At 46.6% G+C, this 11,363-nt stretch overlaps 1 protein-coding gene across 2 annotated transcripts; it reads left to right on the top strand.

The window, feature by feature from the left end:
- Positions 1-2,264: 2,264 nt before the first annotated feature.
- Positions 2,265-10,007, top strand: LOC309536445 (F-box only protein 6-like). 2 transcript variants are annotated; one of them, XM_082230690.1, is made up of 4 exons: positions 2,265-2,377; positions 4,787-4,882; positions 6,415-6,544; positions 9,675-10,007. In XM_082230690.1, the coding sequence occupies exons 1-4, from the start codon at positions 2,295-2,297 to the stop codon at positions 9,828-9,830; spliced, it is 465 nt and encodes a 154-aa protein (XP_082086816.1). In that variant the 5' UTR covers positions 2,265-2,294; the 3' UTR covers positions 9,831-10,007. The 2 variants fall into 2 exon arrangements, 1 of the variants encoding a protein (XP_082086816.1); XR_014221514.1 differs by lacking the exon at positions 2,265-2,377 and adding an exon at positions 3,616-3,692.
- The last annotated feature ends 1,356 nt before the right edge of the window (positions 10,008-11,363 follow it).

The following is an 11,363-nucleotide window of genomic DNA, read 5'->3' as shown; positions in this document are numbered from 1 at the left end:
TTTCTTCATAGGGAAATCGTTCCATCCCCTTGATCATTTGGGTTGCCCTTTCCTATCTAGAAGATTTAGTGTGATTACATCCTTCTTGTGTGCTTTTCTCCCTCCCTTTCCCAGTTCTCCTCTCCAGGTGGAGTGAACCTCTTTGAAGGGCGATGGCAAGCCTCTGCGTTTTGCCCGATCACCTCCTGTTGGATATCTTGTCTCTTGTCCCTATGGGTGACCTGATTCGAAACTGCCGTCCAGTCTGCTCCCGCTGGCGGGACCTGGTGGACTTGCCGGTTCTCTGGAAGCGGCTCTTCCGGCGGAAGGACAGCAACAAACGTGTGCCAGTTGTGCCACGTGATATAAAGGCCTACTACATTTTGGGCCGCCTGGAGAAGAATTTGATCAAGAACCCCTTTGGAGAAGGCAAGTCCCTGCTTATTCAGGAGAAATACGAACCAGCCTGCCTTGAGCAGAGAGGGAACTGATTTGCACAGTCCTTTCCAAAAGCCTCTGCTTATAGTCCTTAAAAAAACACTCAGTGTTGGGGCATCTGGTCTGCGTGCAGCAGGTCCCAGGTACTACTACAACTACTACTACTACTACTAATTATTATTTATACCCTGCCCATCCAGCAGGGTTTACCCAGCCACTCTGGGTGGCTCCCAACAGATTAAAAACAGAATACAACATCAAACATTAAAAACTTCCCTAAACAGGGCTGCCTTCAGATGTTTTCTAAAAGTCAGGTAGTTGTTTATTTTCTTGACATCTGATGGGAGGGCATTCCACAGGGCGGGTGCCACCACCGAGAAGGCTCTCTGCCTCGTTCCCTGTAACCTCACATCTCATAATGAGGGAATGCCAGAAGGCCCTCGGCGCTGGACCTCAGTGTCCGGGCTGAACAACAGGGATGGAGATACTGCTTCAGGCACAATTTCCAATGGCATCTCCAGGTAGACAATTCTGAGCTAGGCAGACCCATGATCTGATTCAGTATAATACAATTTCCTATGTTCCTGTGAACTGTCCCACATCTGAGTGCAGATGAGTAGGAAATTAGATGTGTGAATTCTTACACACACACACACACACACACACACACACATCTCTCTCCTTTCCTGAAGAAAGCAAGCATCTCAGGGATGCTAAACAACTACTCCCTGCCCCTTGACACACTCTTTTGTTATGTGGCCATGGCTAACTTAGGTCCGTAAATTTATTTATTTTACATCGGGAACCTTCCAAACACATCGCTTCTTCACCTGCATTCAGAAGTGGTATAGCTGAAGCAAAGCGAGGCTGTACCATATTTCTGCATGCAGAGTTTGACTCTCAGGTGTCAGGTAGGCCGTTGTGAATTACAGCGGAAGGAGAAAATGCTGTGTCACTGGGAATGGAAAGGAATTTCCTGAAGCGGGGTGCCGCTTAAACCTGCTGAAATGAAGAGCTACGTACAAAACTCTTCTTGGTTTTGTATCTCGAGAGACTGGTCCATGGCAGGGGGGCAGGAGGGGCTCTGTTCCCACCTGCCTGACTTTTTCCAACCATCTCAGGGTTTGGTACTGACAACTTCCTCCTCCTCCACAGTGATGCCTGTGTTGAACTCAACAGGAAAAGGAATGGAGACAAGCAAACTAGAATTGGTTGGTTCTCTTGTCATTGGCTCTGTGCTCTCTGCCTTCTGCCCTCCCAGTCCCAATGGACTCCAGCCCCCCCTCCCTGGAGTTGCAGATTTCTGGGGCAGCATCCCAGAGCCGCATTTACAGAACTCCAGTTTTCATGATTTCCCAGGAAAGTGGAACTGAGCATTAAAACTGGCAAAAAGCTGGTAGTACTAGCTATTGGAAAAAACAGGAGTATTTTAAAGTTCATTTCTGGATCCCGCTTTAAAATATTAGTCCTTGTGAACTTAAAAATGCAGTCCAAACCGTGTCTACTCAGAAGCAAGTCCTATTAAATTCAGTGGAGCTTACCCCCAGGTAAATGGGGTTAGGATTGTAGCCTACGATGTACACTGTTTTACTGACAACCTGAGATATCTACACCACTCAATGCCACAAGTATTTAAATTATGTTATTTAATATGCCCTTTCATAAATTTCCCAGTAATTTATAGGTTGTGTGAATAGCATGCTGGACTAGATGGACCTTGGGCCTGATCCATCAGGGCTCTTCTTATATTGTTAACCCTTCCCTATCACTTGTTTCCTTTTCCTACAGATGGCTTGGACTACTGGACAACCAAGACTGTTGGAGAGGCCCAATGGAAAATTCAGGAAGTGTCTGAAAAGGCCTCACTGCGACTTGGAATGAGGGACTTTCTTCTGCGGAACCGCCCTGTGGATGATGGGCCCTGTCTTCAGGTTAAAAAATGCTTTGCTGCTTGTGATGGGTAAGGATAATACCGTTTGATCTGGGATTCAGCTGGAGATGGGGAGAGCGATTCACTGTTTTCCTGCGGGGAATCTTGGGCAGGCATGGAAGCCTGCCTTTAGATACCCTCTCCTCAATCCTGGACCAGTTTCTTATAATATTAATAATAATCACAACTTACTTCAGCAACTTCAATCTAATGAGTTCTTTTTAATATCCAATAAATTGGTATAGGGTCAGACATACCTGCATGAAACTACAACCATTCCCCCCCACCAAAAGAAACCCCAGGGACAGTGGTACCTTGGTTTTCGAACTTAATCCATTCCCGGAATCCGCCCGACTCCTGAAACCATTCGGAAACCTATTGGTGTTTTGCAACGTTGACCTGTTGCAGGACCTTAGCCAGACCTTAGCAGAGCATATGCAGAGTTCTAGAAAGCAATCAGTTGCAGGCAGAATGGACGAAGCAGGAACAAAATGCTGCTAAAGGTAAAGTAAAGGGACCCCTGACCGTTAGGTCCAGTCGTGGCCGACTCTGGGGTTGCGGCGCTCATCTCGCTTTATTGGCCGAGGGAGCCGGCGTACAGCTTCCGGGTCATGTGGCCAGCATGATTAAGCCGCTTCTGGCGAACCAGAGCAGCGCACGGAAACGCCATTTACCTTCCCGCCGGAGCGGTACCTATTTGTCTACTTGCACTTTGACATGCTTTCGAACTGCTAGGTTGGCAGGAGCAGGGACCGAGGAATGGGAGCTCACCCCATAGCGGGGATTCGAACTGCCGACCTTCTGATCGGCAAGTCCTAGGCTCTGTGGTTCAACCCACAGCGCCACCCGTGGTACCTGGGTACACCTGCTACTAGTAACTTAATTACTTATAAGGTGTTTACAAGTTACTGTATACATGAACAGATACACGGATCTTAACTAGCTCTCTCTTAACAAACTCCAAATGACTCTCAGAACACTACACTGACCAACCAACACATTCCAGTCAGTAAGGTCATAAATCATCATGCCTGTGTGAGACTTCAACCAATGGTAGAGCTGTTTCCAAGTCTTCATATCTCTAGGCAGATAACTCCTCTGCTCAGTCTTCTTGGCCTTTGGCCAACTCCTAATTGACTCTGTGTGAAGCTGCACAGAATAGCACGTAGTCAAAAAACCCAACAGGCGCGGCTTCTGATCGGTTGCAAGGAGCTTCCCGCACTCAAGCGGAAGCTGCGTCAAACATTTGGCTTCTGAAAACTGCCTGCAGACCGGAACACTTACTTCCAGGTTTGCGGCGTTCAGGAGCCAATTTGTTCAAGTGCCAAGGCTTTTGAGAACCAAGGTACCACTGTATTAACTTCTCAGCACAGAATGTAGGAAGGGCCACAGCTCACCTGCTCTGAATGCAGAAAGTCCTGGGTCCAATCCCTAGGATCTCCAGGTAGGGTCAGGAGAGATTTCTGCGTGAAACCCTGGAGAGCCACTGCCAGTCAGTGTAGGTAATGCTGAGCTAGATGGAACAATGGTATAAGGCAGCTTTGTATGTTTTATATGCTGATCAGAACACCATGCTGCCTCTCAGGAGGCTAACAGACTCTGTAATAATAATAATAATAATAATAATAATAACAATAACAACAATAATAATAATTTTTATTTATACCCCGCCCTCCCCAGCCAAGGCCGGGCTCAGGGCGGCTAACAAGCAATAATAAAAACAAGTTGAATGATTACAACTTAAAAACAAAATTAAAATACAACATTAAAATATTGAAACATTAAAATATTAAAATGTAGCCTCATCGCAAGAGGAGAAAGGAAAAGAAAAAAGAAAGAGGGGGAGGGAATCAAATTGGCTCCAAGCCAAAGGCCAGGCGGAACAACTCTGTCTTACAGGCCCTGTGGAAAGAGATCAGATCCTGCAGGGCCCTGGTCTCATGAGACAGAGCGTTCCACCAGGCCGGAGCCAGAGTTGAAAAGGCCCTGGCTCTGGTTGAAGCTAATCTAACTTCCTTAGGGCCTGGGACCACTTAGCAGACCACTATGAAGAGCATTCCCACAACCTCTGTTTTCTGGCCTCCTTTCAGCTTTGTGGGTCGTGTGTTCCACAGGACTTTTTCAAAGCCCTACCACAGGGAGTGGATTTCAGGTTTGCAACTTTCTCCTTGCACACTAAACCAGGCAGGATCCAGTACCAACCAACCAACGTCCCCCAAACAGAGGCCAGGATTTCCCTAGAGCACCCTGTTAATAAGTGGCCAAGCCCAAGTGCCCTTCTGCAGTGAGGCTTGCTAGCCATCTCCACGGGTGGGTTGATGAGCCTCCTTCAATGGGCTGCATTTGGTTTGGCGCTTCTGGCGGCCGACTTCCCCCGTCCCCAAATGTTTGGAGCAAAAGGCAGGATAGTGATGGTGTTACTTTGTGGTTTTCACTTAGGCTCTGCGCCAAGTCTCAGTTCATCATCTTGAAGGACGAAGGCTACTGGGATGAGCTGATAGACAGGGTCAAACCCACCGTTGTGGTGACGGACTGGTGAGTGCAGTGTGTGCCATTGTGGCTGTTGGTGAGTTTGTGTGGCAAGAAGACATCTCAAAGGTTCCAGTAGATCGAAAGGATAGAAGTGGCCAATGGGTTGGCCATGTCATGGAAATTCTACTCCATATTGATCCAGAGTAGATTCCAATGTACAGTGGTACCTTGGGTTAAGTACTTAATTTGTTCCAGAGGCCCGTTCTTAACCTGAAACTGCTCTTAATCTGAAGTACCACTTTAGCTAATGGGGCCTCCCGCTGCCGCTGCGCCGCCGGAGCACGATTTCTGTTCTCATCCTGAAGCAAAGTTCTTAACCTGAAGCGCTATTTCTGGGTTAGCGGAGTCTGTAACCTGAAGCGTATGTAACCTGAAGCGTATGTAACCTGAAGCGTATGTAACCCGAGGTACCACAGTATAGTTAGTAGAGTAAAAACTCAAACATGTTGCAGGATTCCCAAAAATAGATCAGAGGCAATTATATTTCATCTAGCAGAGCTTTACTGCTACTGAAGGCAAATGAGCATAATGGTCACAAATCCAATACATTCAGGATTGGCACAGTCCATAAGAAATCCAGTTGCAGCAGAATTAACTTAAACTTATAATAAGTTTAAATCTTAACACTAAACATACTATGTACAGAACACCACACCCAAAGGAAGAGAGATAGAAAGTGAATGTGAAAGCCAGGCTCCTCCTGGCCCTACTTTTATAGTCAGAGTGACCTTGACTGAAAGAGATAACAGAACCAGTTTAAACCAGCTGTACTCATCTTCTCTGAAGTAATAACCCAAACATCACGAACCTTCTGCTTGTTTCTTTCACACAGAGAAGCTTCCAGAACCCTCTTGAATTAATTAGAATAGGAAAGATCTCTACACATCAAATCAATACTTTCTGGACTAAGAAATGCAGATGGACAGGACAATGGCACAGGTCTGATTGAACCTAGGGTTCAGGACCATGGGAAGTTCCAGAGTTGGCCAGCGAGTTAGATGGATTGGGACAAGTGTGTCTGATAGGACCTGGATTTCAGGACCACGGACAGTTCCAAAGTTGGCAATAGGCTGCAATAGTGGTCCAACTTTTTTGGACCTGTGCAGGCTTTCACCACCATGCCAAGCCCAGCTTTGGTGGCGTGACAGCTTCCTTAAAAGATACACATTGCTTTCCTAAGGTGGACAGTGACTGCCTGCCAGTTACCCTGGCCAACAAAACTCTGTCATCATGGCTTCTACCAACATGGGTGGGGTGGGCTCCAGCAGGGGTCTTTGGCTAGTAGCTGGAGTGACCAGCCACAGGGTCATCCGCCACTAACTGCCCAGCGGTAATTGGCAGGAGAGGGGCCAAGATGATATCTGTTACAACTTTGACAATTATTAGAGGAAGAGAAGAGAATTCTGGGCTAAGCTGGGCCATTGTCCTGATCCACCAGCCAGGCTCTTCTTAGATTTTAGCTCCTTGTGAGAGTGAGGATTTAGTACAATTTTTATGGTGTGCCATATTCTCTGTTTCTCTGTCTCTCAATATAGTTTTTACTGCACCAAAGGCACCCAATACCAGCTGCGGGTACAGCTGTTATCAGCAGACTTCAGGGTCCTAAGAGAGCGGTGTTCTGAAGACTTGTTCATGAATGGATCTAAACATGGAAGGTGGCGAGAGGTAAGAAGGAAGACGGTTCGGAAGCTTCAGCTGGTGCAGAATTTGGCGGCCAGGTTGCTCACCAAGGCAAGATGGTTTGAGCATATTACACCTGGCACCAACTGTACCAGCTTCCAATTAGTTTCTGGACCCAATTAATTAAAAAGTGCTGGTTTTGACCTATAAAGCCTTAAACGGCTCAGGACCGTAATACTTCAAGGACTGCCTCTCCCCATATAAACTGACCCGGACCCTGCAATCATCATCTGAGGCCCACCTTTGTGTGCCCCTTCCATCAGAAGTCCAGAAGGTGGCAACCCAAGAGCCAGGGCCTTTTCTGCAGTGGCTCCCCATTTGTGGAATGCTCTCCTCGGGGAGGTTCACCTGGTGCCCTCATTATATATATTAGGTGCCAGATGAAAACGTTTCTCTTCAACCAGGCCTTATGCTGATTAATATTCTACAGCCTTAATAATAATAATAATAATAATAATAATAATAATAATAATAATAATTTATTTGTACCCCGCCCATCTGGCTGGGTTTCCCCAGCCACTCTGGGCGGCTTCCAACAAAGATGAAAAATACACTAAAATGTCACATATTAAAAACTTCCCTAACAGGGCTGCCTTCAGATGTCTTCTGAATGTCAGGAAGTTGTTTATTGCTTCGACATCCTTCTGGACCGTCTTGAGGGGCTGGGAGCTGGGGGCACTGTCATACAGTGGTTCCGCTCCTTCCTCCTGGGCTGTGTTCAGAAAGTGGTGGTGGGGGATGAGTGTTCAGAACCCTGGGCTCTCGCTTGTGGGGTGCCTCAGGGTTCTGTCCTGGGAGTCATTTTGGACTCATAGCTGTCCATGGAGGCACAGGTCAAATCTGTATCTAGGGCAGCTGTTTACCAGCTTCATCTGGTATGTAGGCTGAGACCCTATCTGCCTGCAGACTGTCTCGCCAGAGTGGTGCATGCTCTGGTTATCTCCCGCTTGGACTACTGCAATGCGCTCTACGTGGGGCTACCTTTGAAGGTGACCTGGAAACTACAACTAATCCAGAATGCGGCAGCTAGACTGGTGACTGGGAGCGGCCGCCAAGACCATATAACACCGGTCTTGAAAGACCTACATTGGCTCCCAGTACGTTTCCGAGCACAATTCAAAGTTTTGGTGCTGACCTTTAAAGCCCTAAACGGCCTCGGTCCAGTATATCTGAAGGAGCGTCTCCACCCCCATTGTTCTGCCCGGACACTGAGGTCCAGCTCCGAGGGCCTTCTGGCGGTTCCCTCACTGCGAGAGGCCAAGTTACAGGGAACCAGGCAGAGGGCCTTCTCGGTAGTGGCGCCCGCCCTGTGGATTTTATGGTCGATGGTATCAAACGCCGCTGAGAGATCCAGCAGAACTAGGAAACAGCTGTCACCTTTTTCCCTAGCCCGCCGGAGATCATCAACCAGTGCGACCAAGGCAGTTTCAGTCCCATGATGAGGCCTGAATCCCGACTAGAAGGGATCCAAATGGTCCGCTTCTTCCAGGCGTGCCTGGAGTTGTTCAGCAACCACTCGCTCAATCACCTTGCCCAAGAATGGAAGATTTGAGACTGGGCAATAATTGGGCAATATGTTTGTGGGAGGGAGGTTACTGTTTTGTTGTTTTTGTTTTGACCATTTATTTGTGCTTTCACCTTGTATTTTCACCTTGTGAACTGCTCTGAGATCTTGAGATGAAGGGAAGTATATAAGTCGAATAAATAAATAAAACTTAACTGTAAGCCACCCAGAGTCGCTGGGAAAACCCAGCCAGATAGGCAGGGTATAAATAATAAAAATTTTTTACAGTGGTACCTTGATTCCTGAACGCCTTGGTACTCGTACGTTTTGGCTTCCGAACAATCGAAACCTGGAAGTGAGTCTTCCGGTTTTCTAATGCTTTCGGAAGCCAAACATCCACTGCGGCTTCCACTATTGTTTCTGCGCACCTGCACCTTGGTTTTGGAAAATGAATGGATTTCTGGAACACATTCTGTTCAGGAACCAAGATAACACTGTTTGGTTTTATTTATTTATTTATTAATAACCCAGATGGAAGTTTGGGGCCAAGGAGTCGCAGTCTGCAGCAAATGGGTCCTAAAAGAGATCTCTGCCTTGCCCCCTATCTTTGTGGGGTTCACCTCTGTTGCACAATTTCTACTGTGCTCTTCCATTTTGGAACAGTTGTGTGTATTCCATAACTGTCTCGATATATTCATTCCTTTTACAGCTTTTAAAAGATTACTGTTGCGTTTTTGTTCCTCTTGCATTTATGGCTGTTTTTATTATGTACTCTAAAGGTAAAGGTAAAGGACCCCTGACAGTTAAGGCCAGTCATGAACAACTCTGGGGTTGTGGCGCTCATCTCGCTTTACTAGTTGAGGGAGCCAACGTTTGTCCGCAGGCAGTTTTTCCGGGTCATGTGGCCAGCATGACTCTGGCGAAACCAGAGCAGTGCACGGAAGCACTGTTTACCTTCCCGCCAGAGTGGTACCTATTTATCTACTTGCACTTTGACGTGCTTTTGAACTGCTAGCTTGGCAGGAGCTGGGACCAAGCAACGGGAGCTCACCTTGTTGCGGGGGTTCGAACCACGACCTTCCGATCAGCAGGCCCTAGGCTCAGTGGTTTAGAGACCACAGTGCCACCCGCGTCCCTTATTATGTACTCTAGACAAATTTTATTTTTGGATTAGCAAATCTTACTTTATTTTGCATTTGCAAATCTTATTTTGAAAATTACAGTGGTACCTTGGTTTCTGAACGTCTCTGTTGACAAAGCTTTTCGGTTTTTGAACGCCATAAACCCTGAAAGTAAATGCTTCGGTTTTCGAACACACCTCGGAAGTCGAACATGCCGAGATACCACTGTATGTTATTTTTCTCAATTTTGTTTATTAAATTTGCAGACTTTCCTTTGCGCCTCTGTTTTCGAACGTTTCAGAACTCGAACAGTCTTCCGGAATGGATTATGTTTGGAAACTGAGGTACAACTGTACTTTGAAATAAATGCTGCAACAGCCTTCCCTATGGGACATTTTGGTGAAGGGACAGGCAAGGAATAATAATGCATAAATGAAACTTTACCCAAATCACCACCCATCTTTCTCTCTCCCCCCCCCCAATCCTGTAGGTTTGTTACTCCATCTTTGGCTGCCCTCCTGGTGTCCGCTACATCTACTTTGAACACCGAGGCCAAAATGTCAACGAACGTAACCATAAGGGTGTGCGCATAACTAACACCAGCATCACCCTTAAGTTTACTTACACTGTTGGTCAACGGAACTGATTTGCTGAATTCCCTTTGAAGCTGGAGAGAAAAGAAAGCACACCCCTTCTTTGGCTGGGCCAATTGTTTTTTTACTTGTTCTTGTGCGGGTGAGACTCTTACAAGGTATTTTTTGGTACCGCAGAATAAATGCATTTTAAATTATTTTTGTGATCTGTTGCTGTTGCCACATGTCTGTACGGCCTCCTGCTTTTTGAGGTAGGACACATATCAATATATATATTGAAATGTGGCAAAATGGTCAGAGTGTCAGACTAGGGCCTTGGGAGATGCCAGGTTCAAATCCTGCCCCCCCCCCACTTCGCCATGAGGCTCACTGGGTGATTTTGGGCCAGTCATGGCTTCCTGGCCTAACCTACCTTGCAGGGTTCTTAATGGGGGAATTAAATGAGGAGGGGAAGAACCATGTAAGGCACCTGGAACTCCTTGGAGAAAAAGGTGGGATATCAAATTCAATAAATAGACATTAAAATACAGGAAGGGAAGGCAACAGGGGAATGTTGTTGGCATCCGTCTGCCTCGGAAACGTCTGCGCTTTTGGGAGTGAAGTCAAACTGTTGGGAGGTTGCAGCGTATCCTGTGGCTGCAGAGACCAATGCCAAATGAGGGCAGGTGAAGGAATATTATTAATAATAAATAAATAAATAAATAAATAAATATTATTTATTTATTTATACATACATACATACATACATACATACCCCGCCCATCTGGCTGGATTTCTTCAGCCACTCTGGGTGGCTCCCAACAGAATATTAAACAGAACAAAACATAAAACATTAAAAACTTCCCTAAACAGGACCGCCTTCAGATGTCTTCTAAAAGTCAGATAGTTGTTTATTTCCTTGACATCTGGAGGGCGTTCCACAGGGCGGCGCCACCACCGAGAAGGCCCTCTGCCTGGTTCCCTGTAACCTCACTTCTCGCAGGGAGGGAACCGCCAGAAGGCCCTCGGTGCTGGACCTCAGTGTCCGTGCTGAACAATGGGGGTGGAGACACTCCTTCAGGTATACTGGGCCAAGGCTGTTTAGGGCTTTAAAGGTCGGCACCTGGTTGTGCTGCTGCAGATGCACCATGGCTGTTTCTCTTTTCTGCTTTCTGAACCAACGCCATCTTTCCGGACTTGATGAGGCCCTAAGCTACTGAAGGTAATGGGCCCCTTTATGCAGCTGCTGGGTGACCTTGGGCCAGTCACACTTCTTTGAAGTCTCTCAGCCCCACTCACCTCACAGAGTGTTTGTTGTGGGGGAGGAAGGGAAAGGAGAATGTTAGCCGCTTTGAGACTCCTGAAGGGGAGTGAAAGGCGGGATATCAAATCCAAACTCTTCTTCTTCTTCTTCTTCTTCTTCTTCTTCTTCTTCTTCTTTATATGTCCAGCTGTCCTTTGTCAACAACAAATGGTCGCTGGTTTTTTTGTGTTGAATACATGCTATATGGTAATTTATGGACCTAATAGGTATCTAAAGCCATTTTTTGTTTTTTATCTTATATTTTGGAAATGTACATCCAGTCCCGCCCCCCGCTTTAAATTCT

This window comes from Podarcis vaucheri (genome assembly GCF_965113315.1).
Source record: "Podarcis vaucheri genome assembly, chromosome: 7".
Classification (NCBI taxonomy): domain Eukaryota; kingdom Metazoa; phylum Chordata; class Lepidosauria; order Squamata; family Lacertidae; genus Podarcis; species Podarcis vaucheri.
The sequence above is the reverse complement of the archived record's forward strand: the minus strand, read 5'-3'. Positions and strand labels throughout refer to the sequence as shown.

Excerpts from the sequence above, each read along its gene's own strand:
- LOC309536445 (XM_082230690.1), top strand. The coding sequence starts at position 2,295 with ATGAGGGACTTTCTTCTGCGGAACCGCCCTGTGGATGATGGGCCCTGT. Across the intron at positions 2,378-4,786 it reads TGCTTTGCTGCTTGTGATGG|GCTCTGCGCCAAGTCTCAGT; the intron begins GTAAGGATAATA and ends GTTTTCACTTAG. Across the intron at positions 6,545-9,674 it reads AACATGGAAGGTGGCGAGAG|GTTTGTTACTCCATCTTTGG; the intron begins GTAAGAAGGAAG and ends CCAATCCTGTAG.